Source organism: Protopterus annectens, chromosome 14.part0 (assembly GCF_019279795.1).
Source record: "Protopterus annectens isolate FY-2018-M chromosome 14.part0, PAN1.0, whole genome shotgun sequence".
NCBI classification, from domain to species: Eukaryota; Metazoa; Chordata; order Ceratodontiformes; family Protopteridae; genus Protopterus; species Protopterus annectens.
In genome coordinates, this window is record NC_056748.1 from 312,128,694 (window position 1) to 312,151,599 (window position 22,906).

Here is a 22,906-nt window from a genome sequence, read left to right on the forward strand (position 1 = left end):
TGATTCTGACCCCTGGTCACCAACAGTGACCTATTAGATCTAGAATTCCCGACGTCCGATGCTGTAGTAGTCAAACAGGTAAAGGAGATCAGAGTCAAAGATGTCCACACTGTCAGCTCCAATGAAGGCATCACACGGGATATGTTCAGCTCCAAAACCACCACAACAGGAAGTCAGATCAGGGATGGAGAAACCAGCTGAGGAGTTGCAAGACCTGGTCCTGTCAGTACTGATGTGAGAGGAACAGGAAGGACCCTCCTCTTAATCTGGGTCCTCAGGGGACCTTCACATCATCCTGCCCACATCTGCCTCAGATAAGCTCCTCACCAACCATACAGACCTAAGCAATGAGGTCATCAAAGGTGGTCTGGACAGCCCATAGAAAGTCCTTTCTATCTGCAAAATAGGAGAGTGGAGCCAAGGGGAGGCCAGCTCTGGGGTGAGGGGAAGAGTATGTGAGCAGGTTTGTAATCGACACCATGAAAAAAAAAACAGATCCAAAGGTTTAACCTCCTTCATGGCTGGACGCACTGCTCCTGTAGGATCCAGAGACCATTTTCTCTGTTCCTTTTCTTTGGGTTTTTCATGTTCCTCATCTCTTTGTTCAAGACCCCTCTCTTTTTCCTCTTGTGTCCTTTCAGCCTTCATAGTAGAGGGGGGATCAGAGAGGAAGGCAGCCGATTCTACACCCCGTGGCTGGGGGAAGGCCTTATAGACTAATTTAGACCGGGGTCTGAAATGGCCCCTGGCCTAATGGCAGAGCACAGCAGGGAGTCTTCATCAAGGTGAGCAACCCTGAGACAAAACACACACTTGGAATATGGGTCTTGAGGAGGAATTTTGTGTCTGCAAGCAGAACACTTCTTAAAGGCTGAAGCCTTATCACACCTGACCAAAGAAGTTTCAGCAAAAGCAACAATAATAACTACACTAGCAGCACACAAATTTAGAAGCCATGGTACAAAACAGCAAATAAAAACTACGATTTCAGAAAGGTTAGCACACTAGAAAAAAGGGAGGAGATTACAAAATGTGTGTTGGAATATATATATATATATATATATATATATATATATATATATATATACACACACATACACACAAACACACACATTTTTTTTTTAAATTTCAGAATGTAGAGTTACTGAAAACTCGAACTTCATATGGTTGAGACCATATGATTGAGTTTTCAGAAACTTGAAATTCTGAACTGAAATTAAAAAAAAAAAAGGTCAAACACATAGTTTCTGCAGGGGGGCAAGCCCCCTGCACCCCCCTACTTAAATATACCAACTCCGAGATCGCTCTACAGTGGGGAAAAGGGAAAACTCCTGTTCCTCGCTGTATGCAGAAGCACAGAACTGGAGATTTCCCATTTCCTCACTATAGTGTGATCATGGAGATGGTATATTGAAGTAGGGAGGGTGCACGGGGACTTGCCCCCCTGCAAAAAACTTATATTAAACTAAATGTAAGTCTTTTTTTTTTTTTTTAACACTTCAATTTCTAGTTTCTGAAAACCCGATCATATGGTCTTGACCATATGAAGTTCGAGTTTTCAGTAACTCGACATTCTGAAGTGAAAGTATATATATTACATGGGAAGAAAAGAGAAGGTGGGAACACCTAATGGTAATAGTATACCTAATAGTAAGTAGACCTAATAACAGGTGCTACCATAAAGCAAACAGATACTTAGCAACAATCCAGAGCTAAGAAGGAATGTAACCAAAAAAAAATCATTTATCTGAAAACTACTCAGATTTTTTTTTTTTTTTTTCACCATAAACAGAGCTGAGCCTTGAGATCCTGTCTGGATTAAATGAGCAGCAAACTAGATCTGAGAAATTATCAGAACGGGGGAGTATTATGGGTAGGGGAGAGGTGTCTGAGCCTTGAATCCAACAGTCTGAATATTGCTGACTTCAGATTTGGTCAGATCCAATATTTCCAACAGTTGAGGCAGATGGAAAAGAAAACATTGGATCTATAGTGTCTTCCAAATTAGTGATCTTTGTGAAATACTTAGCTTCCTATACCTAACCAGTATGAAAAGACACACTTGCAAAATAATGTCACTAAACAAAAGCTTAAAAATTTCTGATTACTCAGTTGGACAGTAACATGCAATTCTTAAAACAGAATTCTCACTACAGTCCAGTTCTAGATCAGCTTATATGATGCAGATTCAGAAGGCAAGCTCAAGCTCAGTTACATGACATATTAAGAATTTCAGCTAAGCTATTCATATACAGTTTCTGCTTTACATCAGACCTACTAGCTGCTATAAACATATTGCCATAAATTAGAAATTACCGCACTTCTGTAATTAAATCAAAGGGAAGGGACACCAATTTTCTCTTTAACTGGGGAAAATAACAGTAAATCCTGAATTTGGATTGTCTGAATAATGGAAAAACAGAAGAGACTTATGGAATTTAGAATTTAGGCTGAAGCAAATATTCACCATATTTATTTGTATACTTATATTATCCTCATTTGGATATAGTGTTCCCTCTGGCATGCACAAATCCAGGCACATTACTCAACTGATAATGACCCAGAGATTTCTAACAAACAAAAAGAAAGACCTTAGAATCTTCAAATATCCCAACACATTAGCACAATTCTCCTTATACTCAGTGCTTTGAAGTGACCCGTGTCTCACTTTTTGAATAATAAAAGACCCAATTCCATTTGGCCTATTTCTTCACAAAACCACTACAAGTCAAACATAGTACTAATCTGACAATGTTTAATGTTAGTCTTGATGACTGGATGGGTTGACACAAATTTACACCAGGGCTGCCATGTACAATCCTGATCTATTTAGGATGTGAGCACTATTAAGTCTTTAAAAAAGGGGGCAAAATCTTTTAGGTGCATCTATTTAAAGGTGCATATAGTTAAGCATCTTATTTTCCACAGGACAGCTTTCTTAATATTGTTCCTACATTCTAATAACCTGTTTCAATTTTTAACATAAAGATGTACTACAAATTATAGTGGAATCACTGTAATAACTGGAAAGTTCACTTAAGGTATAATTCCAGATTTTATCTTATGAAAATGGAATGTCATATTTTTAGAATTGTAAGTCACGGCCTTGTCAAATGGTCATACAGTTTACACAAATCATATTTTGAAAACAGCCTTGAGGTTGGTTACATTTGGTTGTAAGAACAAGGAGGTCTCTTCTGCATGGAGGTGTATGAGGGAGTGCATACCCCGTTAAATAAGTTTTTCAATACATGGCACAACAAAATAGAGTTGGTAACTGTGTTACTCAAAGTATATTTTCATTAACTTTATCTGCTGGAGACTTAAACAGCAGCATAGCAATTTCTCTGCATTCTGGACTGTTGTGCATTATGTTAAGGAATTCAGTTCATGGCATGAGAATGAAAACTCAAAACAGTCAAAGTCATCATTTTAGCTTTGCTGATCATTTAAGAAACTGATAAAGTGTACTGTACTTACCTACTTCTGACTATGGTTTTATACTTTTTGTAACTGCCATATACTATATAAAGCAATGCATTAGTAAACATGCAAAGCAGTGTACAGTTTCTGTATTCCATCGCAGATAACTTCATAAAGATCTACTAAAGTCTGCTTTTCTTTATAGTCTCAATGCAAACAATTTATGGATAAAAACAGTTGTTCATGCTATTTTAGAAACAGTTTACATGTGAAGTTTGTAACCCACATACTGCTGAATACTACATGTTCATGTATTTTACTAATTCAAACTGTTCTGCTTTATACAGCAACTTAGAGTCTGTGCCAGACTTTCAGTCCAATAATATTCCCATCAAAAACAGTAAAAACTTCACTAAGCATAACAAAATAAAATGTATGACTTGATATTTGTAATATTAAAATATGTATTATTAAATTTCTCAGAAACTGTTTCTGAGTAAACACACAACTGTCTGTAGATGAGTTAAAGGCAGTTTAGCAATACTAGAAAAAGATTCCATACATTTTCGTGCCAGCTGGAAGACTTCATATCTCATGCTGCGATAATAGAAATTGTCATCTAAAATAATGACAAGTGGTCCTTCCTTTTTGTTTATCTGGTACTGGCAAGCATCGACACCCTTTCTGTCTGGTGAAATCATATTCTGTTCTTCCAGGCAGTGAATAATGCTTTTCCAAATTGCATCTATTCCATCTTCTGGGTCAAGCATATCAGAATTTCTGGCTGTATTCTGAATGAAATGTTCAAGGTGCCCTAAAAGTTTGTGTCTGTACAACTTCCACAATGACAACTAGAAAGCAAAAACATCTGATTTAGTAATAAGATAAAGCTGGCTTTTTCTTGTTTTCTTACATATTATCATATGCTTTAATTTTAGAACATTTACGGCTCAGAATTCCTTTACAGACTGAACACAAAGATCCTGTATGGACAATGCAACACTACAATTGCGACACTATTAACAGAGAACAGGATTAACTATAGAAACTGTAAATGGAACAGCACAGTTATAGTACTGTAAATAATATGCTTACAGCTCTACCCTGGGTTAGAGAGAGAAACAAGCAGCTAAAGATAAGGAACCAAAGCCAAAAGGTAAAATGAAAAAAAAAAAGTTTAGTATAGACTGCTATGTTCTGTATGATCACCAGATGCCACTAATATTCCACTTGCAAATTACTGCAACACCGGTTACGAAAAGTGAATCTTCAGTCTTGACAATCAACACAAATGTGAAAATGTCATCACCAAGAGTACATGTGCTAACAGAGAAACACAAATATTAATGTCACACGATGATACATGTATAAAGCATTAAATGTCACACGATGATACATGTATAAAGAAGCTGGAACCGGTTTATGAGCAATACTGCTGTCATTTAGAAGAACAATTACTACCGTAGAGCAATTATGTTTTTCTGTAGGTTTTCACTTTTGTTCATAACTGCATAAAATGATCGATACAATTAAAGCATACATCTTTTAAATATCAGGCCCAAAAGCCCTGTTTTCTGCAATACCTGGCAGAGAGAATCCATATTTTGAGGTACTTTTCAGAACTGAGCAGTAAACATTTGAGGCTAGTTACTTAAGCCAGATAATTGTATTATGTTTTATTAATAGTAATGGCTTAGTTTTAGTGTACCTGTAATAAAAGTCCCAATAATAATAATAAAGCAACACAAAATACATTGTCTTATAAACAACACACATGTATATACTGTATACATATTCCTTTTATTGTATTTATTTCCATTTGTTGACCAGGAAAATCTGACGAGCTAAAATCCCATTTCAGTGTTGTCTAGGGAGAAATGCTCCATGGTTATAAAATGCTGCTAACAAAAAAATCAACTGTACATTGACATTGTTGAATTCATATACACAACAACTGCAAAATGCATAAGTACATCAATAGAAAATACAAGTAATGAAGGTTGCAAATAAATACAATGACGGTATATAGCGAAAGAATGTAGACAGCATCGTGGTTAAAGAAGGTGCAGGAAGAGAGAGGGAGAAACTAAGATGGATGGAGACGAAATTGTATAAGGACAGGTCCAAGTGAAACGTATGTATGTTTTTAGAATGTACAGAAATGTTTTATATTTATTTTCATGTCCAAGGTCTAGAGGAACTGGATTCCACAGCTTGGCTACATGAACAGAGTACAAAGAGTCACTAAACTGTTGGTCTGATTTCACAACTTCTAGAAAAGTTTAGGTCAGAGAACTTAAGTCACTGCGAAGCATATATTTTCGAAGTAAATTAGGGATGGGGTGGATACTTGCTAGGTTTATATAGAATTTTACGTGAGTCTTTTAACTGGTTAAATTGTAAAAGGTATTTTAGCTCTAGACAGTTTATCTTAAGTGCTTCACAATGATGAGTTTTTTGGGGGGATATTAGCAGTATATTTTACAGTTTTATTGTATGTTTGTTCAGGCATACGTAGGTGAGTCTTTGGAATATTAGTATAGATAAATGTATATAGGAATGTAGGTAGTAACAGAGCTTCGGCTGTATTTAATTGCATTGTTTCTTTTAGGTAGGGTTTTAATTTGTATAACATACTCAACATTTTACAGAGTTTTTGAGATTACGTAGCCAATATTTTTCTTAGTTTATGTTCTATGAATACACATAAAAGTTTGGCATGAGAGATTTACTCAATTGGTGTGTTATTTTGTGAAGTAACTGAGATTTCACAGGAGCCAAATACAATTAGTTTATTTTTTACTAGCATTTAATAAACAATTTTAGTCTTTAAGCCAATATTCTAGGTTTTGAAAGTTAAGCTGTGAGGAATGCTAAAACTAAATGAGGGAGGTAGCAGTACAGATAACAGGGGAGGCAGTGTGCTGTACTAATCTGACATCAGCAGTCTAGGTATGTGTGCCATTCACAAGATGGATGGTTTAAATATCAAACCTTGTGGAACACCCATATTTTATTGGGTAGAAAACTGCTCGGAACCATTATACTGCATGGTGTCAATTAGACAGATACTTTCTCAACTATTCTCATGTCTTCTGTGCCAGATCCAGATTACCCAGCCTTTGTAAAAGAAGGGTGTGAGAGAAGCTATCAAAGTTCTTAGACAGGTCTAAGAGAAGAGCAGCAGTGGAAATATCTTTGTTTTACTATGATTAATAGTATTTAAGAAGGATAGAGAGAGTGGTTTCAGTGCTGAATCCAGGTTTGAAAAAAATATGTTGCGTATGTGTTAAATTGCTATTTATAAAGGTGATGTAACAGTTGCTTTTGTTCACATTTTTCAAGTATTTTACAGATTGCACAACATGGCAATAATTCTAAAATTACTAAGGGAATTGTTTATTCCTCCTTTATGAAGAGATGTTACATAATACTGCTTCCATAGGACCGGAACATAAGAATCACTCATGGATCTATTCAGTATCGCAACAGGGTAGGCCACTGCATCATCTGCAATATGCAGATATTCAGATGAAAGATGGTCAGGAGATAGTGAAGCAGGTTTTAACTTTAGTAGTAACCTTTGTATCTGAGTGACATTTGCTTGCATGAAGGTTCAGTGTGCCAAATAAGTTTTGTAAGGCCTTGTTGCCTGGTATAAAGTTACTATTTTGCATAAAATGTTAGCGATGCTCATGATGCACTTGTTGAAAGTGAAGGCAATGTTAACATCAGTTACACTGGGGGAAAGAATTGGGTGTGTTCTTTTCTCTGACACAAGACTTTTTAATGTCTGCCCAGTACTATTTGGATTATTTTGATGCTGCAAGAGTTGCTGGTTTAAAGAAAATTTGCTTGTTTTTCCTAGTCATGTATTTAACCAGAATTCAAGTGTGTTATAATTTTGTCTAGACTGGATTGTTAAAGAGCATTTTCCCCAATTGACATTAGTTCCTTAATTTCTATTGACATGCGAGGGACAATAGTGGATTTAACATTTTTCTTATGTGTGGGTAAATAGAGTTAAAGATGTGGTTAAAGTGGTTGACAGCCTCATCTAGGGGTAAACATTTTAGAGAGTGTCATTTAAATGTAACTAAATACAAAATATCAAACCATTTACTCAATTACGCAAACAGTTCAAAAAGGTCCAAATCACCAAAACATTTTTTTTGTATGTGGAGGCAAGACCCTCTTCATCCACACATCCCTACTACTAACATATACCAACTCCAAGATCACCCACAATTGGGGAAAAGCGAAAACTCTCTGAACCACCACTGTCCGACGATCTCACACAAACACTGGCACATACTGTTTGCAAAACATAAATCAAGCAAAATATTTGCCGATTCATTTTTTGACTAAAAAATATGTTTAAGAGAGACATAAAAACACGCATATATATGGATGTCCATCGACACGTCAAAAAAGACATCCACTGAACAGCAACTCATTAAGCACAACTTGTTGATCACCAGCTGATCAAAAAACAGAAACAAAAGAAAAAATGCTTTTTTGCAGGGGCAAGCCACTTTGCATCCCCTTTTCAATTATATACACCAATGCAAAGGTCACACTACAGTGGGGAAAGGGCAAATTCACTAATCCTCACTGTAATGCAATCTCACAAAACAACTGCCAGCACGTTCAGTTAGTTGTGTCATGCTAAATTTGTCAGCAGTTTGGCTTGTGTTTGGATCAAAATACCAAACAGACATGACCTGGTTTGTAAATGTTCAGTTCTCTAAGCAATTATATTAGTGCATTTAATTCCAAATTTGTACTGCACTTCTGAATGCATTTCATATACAATTCATAACTGCTCTTCTTACTGTCCCATTCAGGATTTATTAATGAAGCCAACTTTAAAACCCTTTGTGAACCATTCAGGAGCACTGTTTAGATCACTAGTCTTTCCAAAGAATTCACCAATATTAAAAAGAAGCACAAACACCATACCTTGCAACTTCTTTCAAACAAAACCACTACTGTTAAAATAGGGTGTAGACCAAGATGGTGGCACCAGGTGACATCCACTCCTGAATGTTATCAATCATTGTACTGTGCACCCAGCACAGTTCTTTGCACTCAGCAATTTGCTTCTCAACCCTTTCATTTAATACAAATGACCTTTTGTTTTGGTTGCTTAGGTTCTTTTTTCTAGCAAAGTTCTTTCAAATGCAACAAAGCATCCCCAGCAGACTTTTCCTGTCTCAGTGTACTCACCCTTTTTCTGCCGCAACATTCTCTTTTCCTCTACATGCACAGGGAAATCAGAATAATGTAGAAGTGGCAATGGGATTCTATTTTGTGCATCAGTATTTTTAAGTTGTTTCACAGTACCTCTAGTTCAAACAAACACTGTTTAGGACTTCAGCCAATGGATTTCTTACTATGAAGCTTCACTAGCACCAGGAAAAAAAATGGATAATCCTCACAAGTCAAACCCCTCATCTGCATGTATGCATAAACACATGCACACATACACACTAAAACAGAAACAGCAGTACAATCCAGATGCAGAGAAGGGATACTCGAATGGACTGCAAGCAGCCTGGACTTTTTTCTGGGGGAGGGATTAACATGGCAAAATTTTCCTTTTGCCTGCTGAGCCTCCAATGTGACAAATTAAGATTATTAAAACAGCATCTGAAGACAGACTTTCTGGTAAATATTCGTTTTATTCAGAGGACAATAACGGGAACAGTTCTCCACTTTTTACTTGGGGAGGAGATGAACCAAAAGGGTCTATATTGATTCGTTGAAGTTTCAAAACTTCGAAACTGATTATGGTCGGCACCATATCTTCGAAGTTTTGAAACATCTAACGTTTTAACAGAAATCTCCGTAAGGGAAGATTTCCCTTTACTGCACTGTAGTGCGATCTCAGAGATGGTATATTTAAGTAGCGCGGGGCGTAGGTGGCACAGCCCCCCACGTGGGGGGTGCAGGAGGGGGGCAAGCCACCCTGCTTGAAACATTTATATAAGTTATTTATTTATTTATTTTTTTACGTATTCAAAGTTTTAAAACATCAATGATATGGTCTCGACCATATCAGATTCAATGTTTTAAGACTTCGACTATGTGATATAGACACCACCAAAATGGGTCTGCTTCTAAATCTTGAAAGCTCATAATCTTGAAATTCAAAATACTGAAGCCAAAATCTTGAAAGTTCAAAATACTGAAAACTCAAAATACTGAATTTCATAATATTGAAAAACACTATAGGATACTAACACTTACTATACTCCAGCGGAAGTACATAGAGAAACAAATAAAAGACAAAACATATTAGTTTACTCCAACTCTTAGCAGGGGGGGGGGCAAGCCCCCCCTGCGGCCCCTCCACCCCTGCTACTTAAATATATCAACTCCGAGATCGCACTTTACTACACTAAGATGAGTTATGTTGTTGTATAGCAAATTAAAAGGGAACATGACTAAGGTTACAATATGCAGTCATGAAGCACGTAATGGTATGTTTGCCATTTTCTTCTCTGGAGTGTGATCTCGGAGTTGATATATTTAAGTAGCAGGGGGTGTGGGGGCCACAGCTTATAGTTGGAGAAGAGCAATATGTTTTGTTATGTTGTTGTATTGGAATATTTTAAGTGTTGTTTTTTTCAATATTATGAAATTCAGTATTTTTAGTTTTCAGTATTTTGAACTTACAGGATTTTGGCTTCAGTATTTTGGATTTCAAGATAATAATCTTTCAAGATTTAGAAACAGATTCACCAAAACACAATACTTGAGCCTAGATTCACTACTGGCTCAGGTTTAGAAGCTTCAGTTTGTAGAACCAAAAGTAGCACAATGCAGTTCCATACGCAGCACTTACATGCAGCTTTTATCAGACAGCAGTTCACCCGCACATTGTATAAACAACTTCTTTCAACTGCTCCAGTTTACAGAAATAGCAGACTTTTTTAATTAGTTCAGAGTACTCCTAACTTCCTCAGTTATATACTTCTACATTCAGGTAACTTGTCTGATACTCCTCCCACCCACAACCACAGGCAACCTGGAATATAAATCACTGCTGACAACTTTTAGTAAATTTCACAGGAGTTATAAAATGTTTTCAAACTACCTCTTTTAGGAATGTGACTTCTGAAATCTGGTCACTTGACATCTAGTACATTATAATACTTACAGAACCCACATTCTGTACGTTCTGCACTTCTTGTAAATATCCTCATTTACTGTTTTCAGCAACAAAGAGAATTGGAGTCTGGCCCTACCCTTGATCTAATGCCATTAGGCCCCAAAACAGGCAAACTGTCTAGGTATGCCTGCACCCCCTGATTACTTACAAGATCCAAAACTGGACTTCTTCTACCATTACATTTGTTTTCCTTTTTGGGTCCTTCCCATATCTATCTTTCCTAGCCTCATGGACTTATTTTTCTCTCAATAACACTACTTCCTGCTCCCCTAGAACTTGCATAGACAGCTTTTTGTAATTTCTAATTTGGCTTTGACAGGCTTTGGAACTGTACCCTTAACATCTAGTTTAACCACTCCTCTGTACTGTACTGTACTATACTCCCACCCTCTACACTTCTTGTACAACCTCACCCAACTATTTTAGTAACCTGTGCTATCTCACGACTCAAGTGCTGCACTGCAGCACTGATAGAGCGATCTTATCCTAAAGAGCAGTTCAGGTGCTTTACAGGTAGCTTTTGTTGCAAGATACCTTGCTCCTCTCCCTTTTTACCTAGCAGATTTATTTCCATAAATTATCCCATCCTCTGTCTCACTTTTCTTCCAAACAGACCCTACAGTTGCAACCCACTTCTTTTGCTTCACTGTTGTTCTACTTCCACCCACTGAAACATTATTTAAAATGAATGATGCCAGTTTTGTCTTACTTACTTACTGATACTGCCGACTGCAGCTTCTGTGTTGGTGCCTAGTCTTTGTGCTGAAACCAAAGTATAATTAAAGGCAGATGTTTGTCAGATGTGCTAAATGCTTCAATGCCTTGTAGAAACAGTCTGGTTAGTGCACATAAACTTTGCAGACTATTAACCTTCTCAGCAGTATATTATCTTTCTTGCACAGAACTACTAAAAGAACTTGTCTATAACAGACGACACACAGTACTGTGCAGTTTACATTTACTTTTTCAGGTTTTCTTCTCATACAGCATGAAAGATCTCCACTGCTCAGATCTAACAAAAAATCAGACCTCACATCATTCAATTTTACTGTCCTTTTATCTTCTGTAATTCAGACCCTGTCCATTAGAACAGTCATACCTTTGGAATGTGCAGTTTGTTACTTTGGTATCCTCTGATGTCATACAGTCTGTTCTGTTTCAAGGTGAATTTACTGTGAATGTTTCTGTATGAAAGCAGCTTTCCCATACTCCCTGCACCTGTGTCTCAGGAAATTTCTTATCTTTCTTGAAGCCTGTTACACATAACTGAATGCCTCTTTTAAGGAGGTATCCTTATCAGCAGTTTTCTCAAGATGTACCAGAACCTGAACATTCATGTTACATTTACAGATGAATGCCGTTTTATTTATTTGATTTTTAGCTGAGAACAGTTTAACTGTTTAATATATGTATGCCAGCAAACAGAAATATATGCATGTAACTGACTGTATTATTCTGCATATATTTTCGCAAACAGAAGTGTATGCATCTAACTAGCAAATCTCAAAATATATATCTAACACTCACCTCCCTTCTGCTGGCCTCAACTTCATTCTCATTTGCTCTTTTGAGGAACAGTTTACATTTCCTTAATATCTCCAACTGTACAATCTGACGGGCTACATTTTGCTATTTTACTGTCGCTGCACTACTGTTGGTCTGCATGTGCTCTCAAACATAGGTAGGTACTAGGCTATTGGCCCCAGGGCCTATATAAGCCTAGCCAAACAGTACCCTGGCTTTTGCCACCCAAGAAAATTATTTTCTTGTGCCCCTGTAAAGCAGAGCCACAGAAGTGATCCCTGGGGTGAATTTCCCATCTCCCATCCAATCATCAAGATTTTTCTTGAAGAGTGCTAATGAGGAGCTTTGTTTGATATAGATAGGTAGTTTGTTCCAGAGTATGGGAACTCTCTGGGATAGGAATCTATCCCTCCAGCATGTTCCGTTTATTGTGGTGACAAGGTTTAGGTCCCTAAAGCGTGTAGCTCAGAGGGATTGGGATTTCTTTACATGGAGCATGTCCAACAGCTCTGGGTTTGACATTGCTTTGTATGTTAGGCAGAGATCGCCTCCGAGTAGGCGATATGCGACAGAGTAAAGCTGGAGTTTTTTTGAGACGGTCTGCGTAGGGCATCTGTTTGAGGCTGTTAATCCTCTTTGTGAGGTTTTTCTGTGGCCTTTCCAGTTGTTGTAGATGTCTTGTGAGGTACATACCAAAAGGGGCATTGTACTCTATAATGGGGCTAATGAGTGATGAGTAGAGGGGAACAATTACCTATTTTTTCCTGGATGACAAACCTTTTGTGATGAGGTGTGCCACGTAGAAGGATTTCCTGACTACTGTGGCAATGCGATTATCAAAGGACAGACTACTTTCCACCTGTGTCCCAAGGTCTCTTATCACACTTTCGGTGTTAAGTAGACTACCGCCTATGTGGTAGTTCATGGGTACAGAATTTTTACCAAAAGGGATGACAATGCACTTTTTGGCATTGAGCTTGAGGCCATGGCTTTGACACCAGGCATCTGTCTTAGTGAGGCCCTTTTGTAGGATGTCCACATCGTTAGCAGTTTTGATTATTGCTCCTAGTTTGCAGTCATCTGCGAACTTTGTTAGCCAAAGACCTTCTGTGTTAGCCTGTACTTCAGAGAAGTAGATACCAAACAGGAGAGGGCCTAGGACTGAACTCTGTGGTACTCCACTTGTCACTGGTCTGAAGTTGCTTGTAATCTGCATTTTGCTATTTTGTATGTCTTTCCCTCATACCTCCCAGTACTACAACTTTTAGCATTCAAAATGCACTCAGTAGCAAATTACTATAGCTCATCGTACCTTCTCAAACAAATCCATCTGCGAATTGAGTCAAAGATTAAAACACTGAGGCCCAAAGTCTAAAAAAAATGAAAATGGCAGGCAAAAGCATCTTAACATTGATAATATGAGAGCATTTCTTAAAAAAAACAAAACATATACACACACAAACACACACGTGTAACACTTGCAAAGGAATTAATTATATTAGACGCTGGAGATCCCGCCTTCAAACGAGAAGGCAATGCACCATTCAAAATCTCATTAAGAAGATTCGCTCATAATGGGAGCATTATGAAAAACCGTAGAACATACAACATACAGGTCTATATTAAAACAACGAATATTAGAAATTGCGAACGCTCAGATAAGCAAAAATGCCGCAACTTGAATTTTTTTTTTTTTATTGCAGTACAGTGATAATTAGAATATTTGCCCTTTCTTCACTGTAGTGTGATCTCGGAGTTGGAATATATATTTAGCGGGGGATGTGAGAGACGCAGCTCCCCACAATAACATTTTTGAGTTGTGGCATTTTCACTCATCTGAGCGTTCACAATTTGTAACATTCATTCTTTTAATATAGACCCCAACATACTACGTTTGCACTGCACACTACTCACTCATCTTAAGCTTTAATTGTGTTCTTTCTGAGCAAATTCATTAAGAGATTCTTTAATCTGCTTCTCCTTGTTGTCTTTTCAATAACAGATGATCTAGGAAAGAAAGAAAAGAAACACTAATCTTGACAATAACGGAAATACTAGAGAAGCTCGGGATGAGGGAAAAAAAACAAAAGGGAAACCGAATGCTGTACTTGCTGACAATGGGCTAGTGGGTGGGTGGGGGGTCTTTCCTTCCCATTGTATAACAAATCATAAAAATGTGTTGTAAACATCACAAGCTAAGTTCTGCTGAATCATCAAAATGTATTACATTAATACAAAAAAGTCAAGATAATGAAAATAAATAACACCTTGTGTGCTGCTGTGAGCAGTTTATGTACCCCTATAGTCTGCCTTCTTTTTTGGCTTTTCCGGTTAGGGGTTGCCACAGTGGAACAATGGTCCGCAGAAAGATTGGCAGCAGAGTTTTATGGTGTTGAGTTGCCAGACCGGCGCTCAACCTTCCACAGAAGGTACACACATGCACACACTCATGCCTAGGGCCAATTTAGAGAGTGTCCAATCCACATACAGCATGTCTTTGGGATGTGGGAGGAAATTGGAGCACCCGGAGGAAACCAACTCGACCACAGGGAGGACATGAAGACTTTGCACAGAAGGCACCCCAGCTGAGAATCGAACCAGAGAACCTCTTGCTGTGAGGCGGCAATGCTAACCGCTGCACATCACGGCCCTATAGTCTGCCTGATTGTTTAAAAAGTTCGATGGGGTGCCTGGAGAAGAGAACTGAACAAATTGTTCCCTTTTCAGGAGAAACCCAATAGCACATTCTGGTTAACTGACTTGCTCAGAATCACAGAGTAGGCAAATAAATGATAATGGCATAAAACCCTGTATTATAGGCAGTGGCCTGTCAACCGCTCATAGCCTTATTTCTGTGTGCTAAACTGTCAGACTCAAAAGACAAGAGACCAGTTAGCATTTGAAGATGATCACTGCCTGTAAACAATGCAAGTTCAGCAAAATTAACCATATTCTTAAAATTTCAGAACCCCCCCTAAATCTTTACAAATGGCCCCCATAGCCACACCTTGCTTTTGCTTGAAAATTTCCCCATCAAATATTAAAAAGTTGTTCTTTAAAACCATTTCCATCAACTCTTGCAAGAGATCCACCTCTGTTGAAGTCATATTACCATGCCTGGAAATCATATCCCCAAACCACAGCAGACCTTCTTTGTGGGTATAACTGAAAATAAACTTTTAATATCACAAGCAGCAAACACACATTCATCAACATCGTTCATCAAGTGAAGTTTGTTGAGCAAGTCCCAGGAGACTTTCATGATAAGACAGAAATCTGTCAATATGTTCTAAAGCTTAAAATCTATGTATTTGGCCAAAGGTTCAGTACATGACCCATCTGCTGCAACAACTGGTCTTAACGGTGGGTCATTTAAATTAGAATGAATCTTCAGGATGCCAGAAATTTTAGGTATGATTGGATGGGGCACATACAGTCAGTCACATATAGTCATATAACTCCTGAGATATCACATCACAAAGTAAAACCTCATCCAGAACCACCTTAATGCCTCTACAGGCAATATTGATCTCATTCAGTGAGACGGCGCTGTACATATTGTTGTCTAACAGTAGATTGTATATATTTCTCGAATAGTCATGAGTATCCATAATTACCAGGCCACCCACCCTTATCATAGGTAGGTACAAGGCTATCGGCCCTAGGGACTTTGTAAGCCTAGCCAAAAAGGTTCCCTGGCTTTCGCCACCCAAGAAAATTATTTTCCTGTGCCCCTGTCAAGCAGTGCCGCAGAAGTGATCCCCGGGGTGAATTATCTATTTCCCATCCAGTCGTGAAGATTTTTCTTAAAGAGGGCCAATGGGGAGCTTTGCTTGACATGAATGGGTAGTTTGTTCCAGAGTATGGGAAGTCTCTGGGACATAAATCTATCCCTCCAGCATGTTCCGTTTATTGTGGTGACAAGGTTTAGGTCCCTGGAGAGTCTGGTTCAGAGAGATTGGGATTTCTTTAATTGTAGCATGTCCAACAGCTCTGGGTTTGACATAGCTTTGTATGTTAGGCAGAGATCGCCCCCGAGAAGCTGATATTCGACGGAGTAGAGCTGGAGTTTTTTGAGACGGTCTGCATATGGCATCTGTTTGACGCCGGTAATCCTCTTGGTGAGGTATTTCTGTGGCCTTTCCAATTGTTGTAGGTGTCTTGTGAGATACATGCCAAACGGGGCATTGTACTCTACAATGGGTCTGATGAGGGATGAGTAGAGGAACAATGATCTCCTTTTTTCTAGAGGAGAACCCTTTTGTGATGAGGTGTGTCACGTAGAAGGATTTCCTAACTACTGTGGTGATGTCGTTATCAAAGGAGAGACTACTGTCCACTTGTGTCCCGAGGTCTCATCATACTTTCAGTGTTTAGTGAGCTACCACCTATGTGGTAGTTCATGGGTACCGGGTTTTTCCCAAAGGGGATGACAATGCACTTCTTGGCATTGAGCTTGAGGCTATGACTTTGACACCAAGCATCTGTCTCTGTGAGGCCCTTTTGTAGATTGTCTACATCATTAGATGATTCTATTATGGCTCCCAGTTTGCAGTCATCTGTGAACTTTGTTAGCCAAAGACCTTCTGTGTTGGCCTGTACTCAAGTACTAACTCCCTTGCCCAACATTTCCTAGAATTTACAAACTGAAACGCCCTGGATCAACTGGTCAACACCCCCACCAGAGGTGACAACATATTGGACCTGGTCATCACCAACATGGGCGACTGGTGCTCCACACCGGAGGTCAACCCCTCACTGGTTAGATCTGACCATAAACAAATCACTTTGGATATCCACATTCTGCCCCCACCCCAGGACAAGGAAACCACCATGAAAAGCTTTTCAAAAGCAAACTTCACGTTACTTAAGACCAAGGTGGAAAGCTTCAAAGCCCCCATGCTAAAGGATAACACTGTCCAAGCTGCAAAATCCTTTACTAATGCATTCTACGGGCACCTACAAGAATGCATGGATTGTGCTATCCCAAGCAAAACCAAGACTCACTCCTCTAAGAAAAGGAAACCAGTCTGGTGGACTCCTGCCATAAACAAGCTATACAATAGAAGGAGGAAACTAGTACAGAAAAGAGTAAAATCCCAAGAAGGGAAGACAACTCTGATCAGTATCAGCAAGAAACTACGATCCCTCATAAAATCATCCAAGGCGAGTTTCGAAAGAAAAATTGCCAAGGACACCAAAGATAACCACAAGGCATTCTTTAGCTATGTCAGGAATCTAAGTGGCAATGCTCAGATCTGCTCGGAGTTGGTGCAGAATGGTACAAAATACACTGAACTGACAGATATTGCCAACATCCTGGCAGACAGGTTCAGCGCAAACTTCACCCCCCCTCACCCCCAAAAGGGCCCATAACCATACAAGAAGAATGTAGAGCTCCTGAAATCATAGACACTCAGGTTAAAACAGCCCTCTCCAAAGCCAAAAACACAGCATCAATGGGACTGGACGGTGTCCCAGGCTGTGTCCTACACGAGCTCAAAAATGAACTAACCCCTCACCTAAACACACTGTTCAAACTCAGCCTCTCCACAGGTTATGTACCCATAGAGTGGCGCACAGCAACAGTATTCTGCTCCACAAAGGTGGAGACACAACTGACCCCGGGAACTATCGCCCTATAAGCCTGACTAGCTTGGTCTGCAAGGCTATGGAGCACATCATCATGGAACTCATTAACAGAGACATTGGAAACCTCCAAACACTGGACCTTACCCAGTTCGGCTTTGTTAAGGGCAGATCATGCCTCCTAAACCTGGTGGACTTCTTTGAGACAGTTACCAAGGCTATAGATTATGGAAAGGTGGTACACACAGCCTACCTAGACTTCGCAAAGGCCTTTGACACCATTCCCCATTCCGGTATTATAGACAAGCTCACCAGCTTGAACATAAACCCCTACGTCACAAGATGGGTTGCCAACTGGCTCACAGACAGAACCCACATGGTAAGAGTTGCGGGAGTTAGGTCTGACTCTAAACCGGTTACAAGTGGCGTTCCCCAGGTCTCAGTCCTAGGACCCCTCCTGTTCGGCATATACTTCTCAGAGGTACAGGGAAGCACAGGAGGACTACGGCTGACCAAGTTCGCAGACTACTGCAAACTAGGGACTATAATTGACTCTCCGGCTGACACAGACATCCTCCAAAAGGATCTCAGTGAAACGGACACCTGGTGTCAAAATCATGGCCTCAAGCTAAATGGCAATAAGTGCATAGTCATCCCCTTTGGAAAAAACAAAGTACCCACAAACTACCACATAGGTGGTAATCCCCTAAATACAGAAGACGTAATAAGGGATCTGGAGACCCAAGTAGATAGTAAACGCTCCTTTGATAATCACATTGCTAAAGTGGTTAGAAAATCCTTCTACATGGCACACCTTATCACAAAAGGGTTCGTATCCAGATCAAAAGAGGTAATTGTGCCCCTCTACTCATCACTCATCAGACCCATCATAGAATACAACGCCCCATTTGGGATGCATCTTACAAGACACCTGCAACAGCTGGAAAGACCACAGAAGTACCTCACCAAGAGGATCACTGGCCTCAAACATATGCCCTATGCAGCTCGACTGAAGAAACTCCAGCTGTACTCGGTTGCATACCGCCTACTCAGAGGTGATCTCTGCCTGACATACAAGGCCATGTCCAACCCAGAACTGATGGACATGCTCCACCTAAAGAAAAGCTTATCCCCTCGAGCCACATGCTCTAGGGATCTAAACCTCACCACAACAATAAATAGGACACGCTGGAGGGATAGATTCCCGTCACAGAGACTTCCCATGCTTTGGAACAAGATTCCAATCTACATTAGGCAGAGCTCCTCGCTAACAGTCTTCAAGAGAAACCTTGAGGAGTGGATGGGAAAAGTACAGTTTTGTACCTACCATAAATGTAGACGTTCGAGTATATACACTGCTGCAGTCATTACACTTGGGTTATCCTGCCGTCAGGCGGTTCCCCAGTCGGCCTGAGTTCCAAAGTCTTGGTCTGGCATCGGTTGCTGTCGCCTCCTCCCTGATGTCATTGCGACAGGCATATATAAGATGCAGCCGATGCCATATTCTTCTTGCCCCAGATGTCAGGTGCCCCTAAATAGGTAGGCAATTCCAATTACTAATAAAATATACATAAGAATAGCAAAAAACAACTTACAGCTACCAGCAAATACTCCCCATAGGTAGTAAGGGTAGAAGACATTGGTACGTACCAGCCAGTAAAAGGGGAAGGAGGGTAACCTGGACTGCAGCAGTGTATATACTCGAACATCTACATTTATGGTAGGTACAAAACTGTACTATGTTCATCATATTACACTGCTGCAGTCATTACACTTGGGTAGAATCCCAAAGCTGAAGAAGGGTGGCTGGTTCTATAAGGCATTAGGAGTGGCTATAAGGCCCTGCAGCACTGCAGTGGCGAAGCCAGCTCTGGATTTAGAGTATAGAGGCAGATGGTAATGCTTGGTGAAGGTATGTACAGAACTCCAAGTTGCTGCTTCCAAAATATCCTTGGTAGGTACTCCCCTGAGGTAGGCAGCTGAAGTGGCTGTTGCCCTGGTGGAGTGAGATCTAATGCTGCTAGGTACAGGTTTTCCATGGTATGTGTAGCAGAAACGTATGCAATGTCCTATCCATTTTGAAATAGTCTGTTTTGAAATGGCCATTCCCTGTGCTCCTGTAGCATATGCTACCAATAATTGCTCAGATTTTCTGGAAGCTTTGGTTTTGTCCAAGTAGAAGCGTAACTGCCTGTGAATGTCCAAAGAGTGCAGAAGTCTCTCCCCTTTATTCTGTGGTTTAGGATAAAAAGTTGGCAGGTGAATAGTTTGGTTTAGAGCCACACTGGATACCACCTTTGGCATAAAAGTAGGGTTAGTTCTTAAAGACACCCTGTCCTGGTGGAAAATGAGGAAAGGTTCCACTGCCATTAGTGCCTGTAATTCTGAACCTCTTCATGCTGATGTTATTGCCAGGAGCAGAGCAGTTTTCCAAGAGATATATTTTAATTCTGCTGTGTTGGCTGGCTCAAATGGAGGTAAAGTTAGCTTCTCCAAAACAAAGTTGAGGTCCCAAGTTGGAGTAGGTGCTCTAAGAGGCGGTCTTATGTTTTTAGCCCCTCTGAGGTACTGTTTTAACAGAGGATTAGAGAAAATTGGTGGATCCGTGTTGTAATGAGCAGAGATGGCAGAGGCGTGGATCTTGATGGATGAGAAAGAGTCCTTTGTCCAGCATCTCAGTTAAGTATTGTAGTATCTGAGGAATGTTTGGGACAAGAGGGTCAAGGCTGTGAGTTTGGTTCCAGGCACAGAATCTCTTCCATTTATCAGGAGTAGGCTTTCCAGAATGACATCCATAACAGCTTTGGAAAGAGGCATTATTTGCTTGACTAAGGAATCTTCCATGCAGCTAGGTTTAAGGTCTTTAGCTGGCTGTGTAGTATTTGTTTGTTGTGCTGAGTCAGTAGATGTGGGATTTGAGGCAAAATCCAGGGTGGTTCTTGTGCTAAGCTCTTTAAGATTGGGTACCAGTGCTAGCGTGGCCAGTCTGGTGCAATCAGGATCATCTTTGTCTCTTCCTGCCTGGCTTTCATGAGTACCTTTGGCAGGAGAGGTAGAGGTGGGAAAGCATATACTTGTAGATTCTCCCAGCTGAAAGAGAGGGCATCCACTTTCCATGCTTGTGGATGGTAACTCCTTGTGCAGAATTTTGTAGCTGGCAGTTTATTGGGGATGCAAACAGATCCATCTCCGGGCTCCACCATTTCTGTGTTATCATTCTGAATATTTGTGGATTCAACTCCCATTCATGGGGATCCATGATGTTTCTGCTTAGTTCGTCTGCCAGTGTATTTTTGTCTCCTGGCAGGAATTGTGCTTGCAGATGAACTTGCAGGCTTATAGCTGTGTTCCACAAGGTCATAGCTTGCCTGCATAAGGGGTAGGAGTGAGTGCCCCCTTGCTTGTTTATGTACCACATAACTGTGGTGTTGTCTGTCTTTATCAGTAGTTGTCCTGGATGCAGCAGGTCCTTGAAAGCTATAAGAGCATTTTGTACAGCTAGCATCTCTTTTTGATTGATGTGAAGATGCCTTTGTTCTGCAGGCCACTTGCCCTGAATACATTTTCCTGCCATGTGTGCTCCCCAGGCGTAATCCGATGCACCTGTTGTCAGTGTTTGCCTGGCTGTGGGTTGTGTAAAAGGCTGTCCCTTGTTGAGGTGACAAGCTTGAGCCCACCATTGAAACTCCTGCTGAAGGCAAGGGATTAGTGGTATAACTGTTTCCAAACTTTGACAGTGTTGAGACCATACATTCTTTAGGTACCATTGTAGTTTCCTCATATGCAGTCTGGCATATGGAATTAGTAGTATGCAAGATGCCATGTAACCCAAGGCCTGCAGAATTTTTCTTGCAGGGAGTTGGGTCTTCGCTGCCATCAATTGAAAGTATTGAGTCAGTTGTCCTTGTTTGTCTGGCATGAGATAAGCCATCTGGGCCGTAGTGTTCAAGTTGGCACCCAGGAATATAATCTCTTGTGAGGGCACTAGTTTTGATTTCTTTTCGTTTACTGTGTACCCCAGGCAACTTAATAACTTTTTTACAAACGCCAGATGCTTTAGAAGAATGTCCTTGATCTCTGCTTGAATCAGGCAGTCGTCGAGGTATGGATAAATTTGAATTCCTTTCTGTCTGCAAAATGCAATTACTGGTGCCAGGCACTTTGTGAAGACCCTGGGCGCAGTAGATAAGCCAAAGGGCAGTGCAGAGAATTGGTAGTGCATTGAACCCGCTATGAAACTGAGGTATTAAGAGGAAGTCGCTGAGCCTTTTCTTGGAGTCTGAATAATCCTGGCATTCCCAGTGGAAATGCTCCCTCATGGTGTGTAGGGTTTCCCCAAAGGAGTAGTCCTCAGGCGGTGAGGCTGATGGTATTGATTCCTCAGCATCAGAATCCACATAAGGGGGTAAAGAGTATCCTAGGTCTGAGGATGAATCAGAAGAGATGAACACCTGGTCGGATGAGTCATAGTCTGCATCCTGTCTAGGCCTTTTATCAGGAGGGGGATGGGACCCCCTGATCAGAGTGATTAGGTCTTCGGCCATTTTGAGCATTTGTTTCTTAGGCATGGAGGCCTGTCCTGGAGAATGCTGTATTTGTTTCTTTAACTTTAAAGGAGGCTTAGACTTAGCTGTGGGTTTAATGCTTAACTGAGTAGGCCTGAAGACACCCTCTGTAGCTGTAGGTTGCTCAGCTACTCCAGATCCCTCTGAAAGGTTAGTCTCGGTAGGCTGAAGAACTTGTGTGTCCGAAGGCCCATTCTTCACAAGTCTGGAGTGAGAAATCCTTACATGTTGCCTAATTTCTACAATACCTCACACAAAAACTTATGCAAATGCTCAGCTCTTGCAGCCTCACCCATCCATGCCAAAACTCACACTAGAACTAGAATAAAACATAAACCATGCCTCTCCCCTAAAAATACAACTCTGTAGGGATAGTCACTCTAACCCTGGGCCTGGTATAAATATACCTGCGTGTTTCTCCACTGTTGCATCTATATACCCTGTCTACTGTTCAGCCTACTCTACAACTCTAACATTAGACATATAAGTAATAAAACAACTGACCTTCATGCATGGTTAACTACCCATGCTCCTAGCCATTTCTGAGACTTGGCTGAAGCCATGCATCAAAGGTAAGGAAATCACCCCACCAAGTTTCAAGATATAAAGTGACAGAAAGGTAAGAAAA

The 22,906-nt window shown here is 40.2% G+C and overlaps 1 protein-coding gene across 1 annotated transcript in view; it reads right to left on the bottom strand.

Moving 5' to 3' along the window:
- The window catches only part of PSTK (phosphoseryl-tRNA kinase), a 184,508-nt gene that overhangs the window by 135,062 nt on the left and 26,540 nt on the right, over positions 1–22,906 (bottom strand). The window contains exon 2 of the mRNA XM_044056032.1: positions 3,986–4,274. Within this exon, the coding sequence (XP_043911967.1) occupies positions 3,986–4,274 (289 nt within the window). The remainder of the gene's footprint in view (positions 1–3,985; positions 4,275–22,906) is intronic.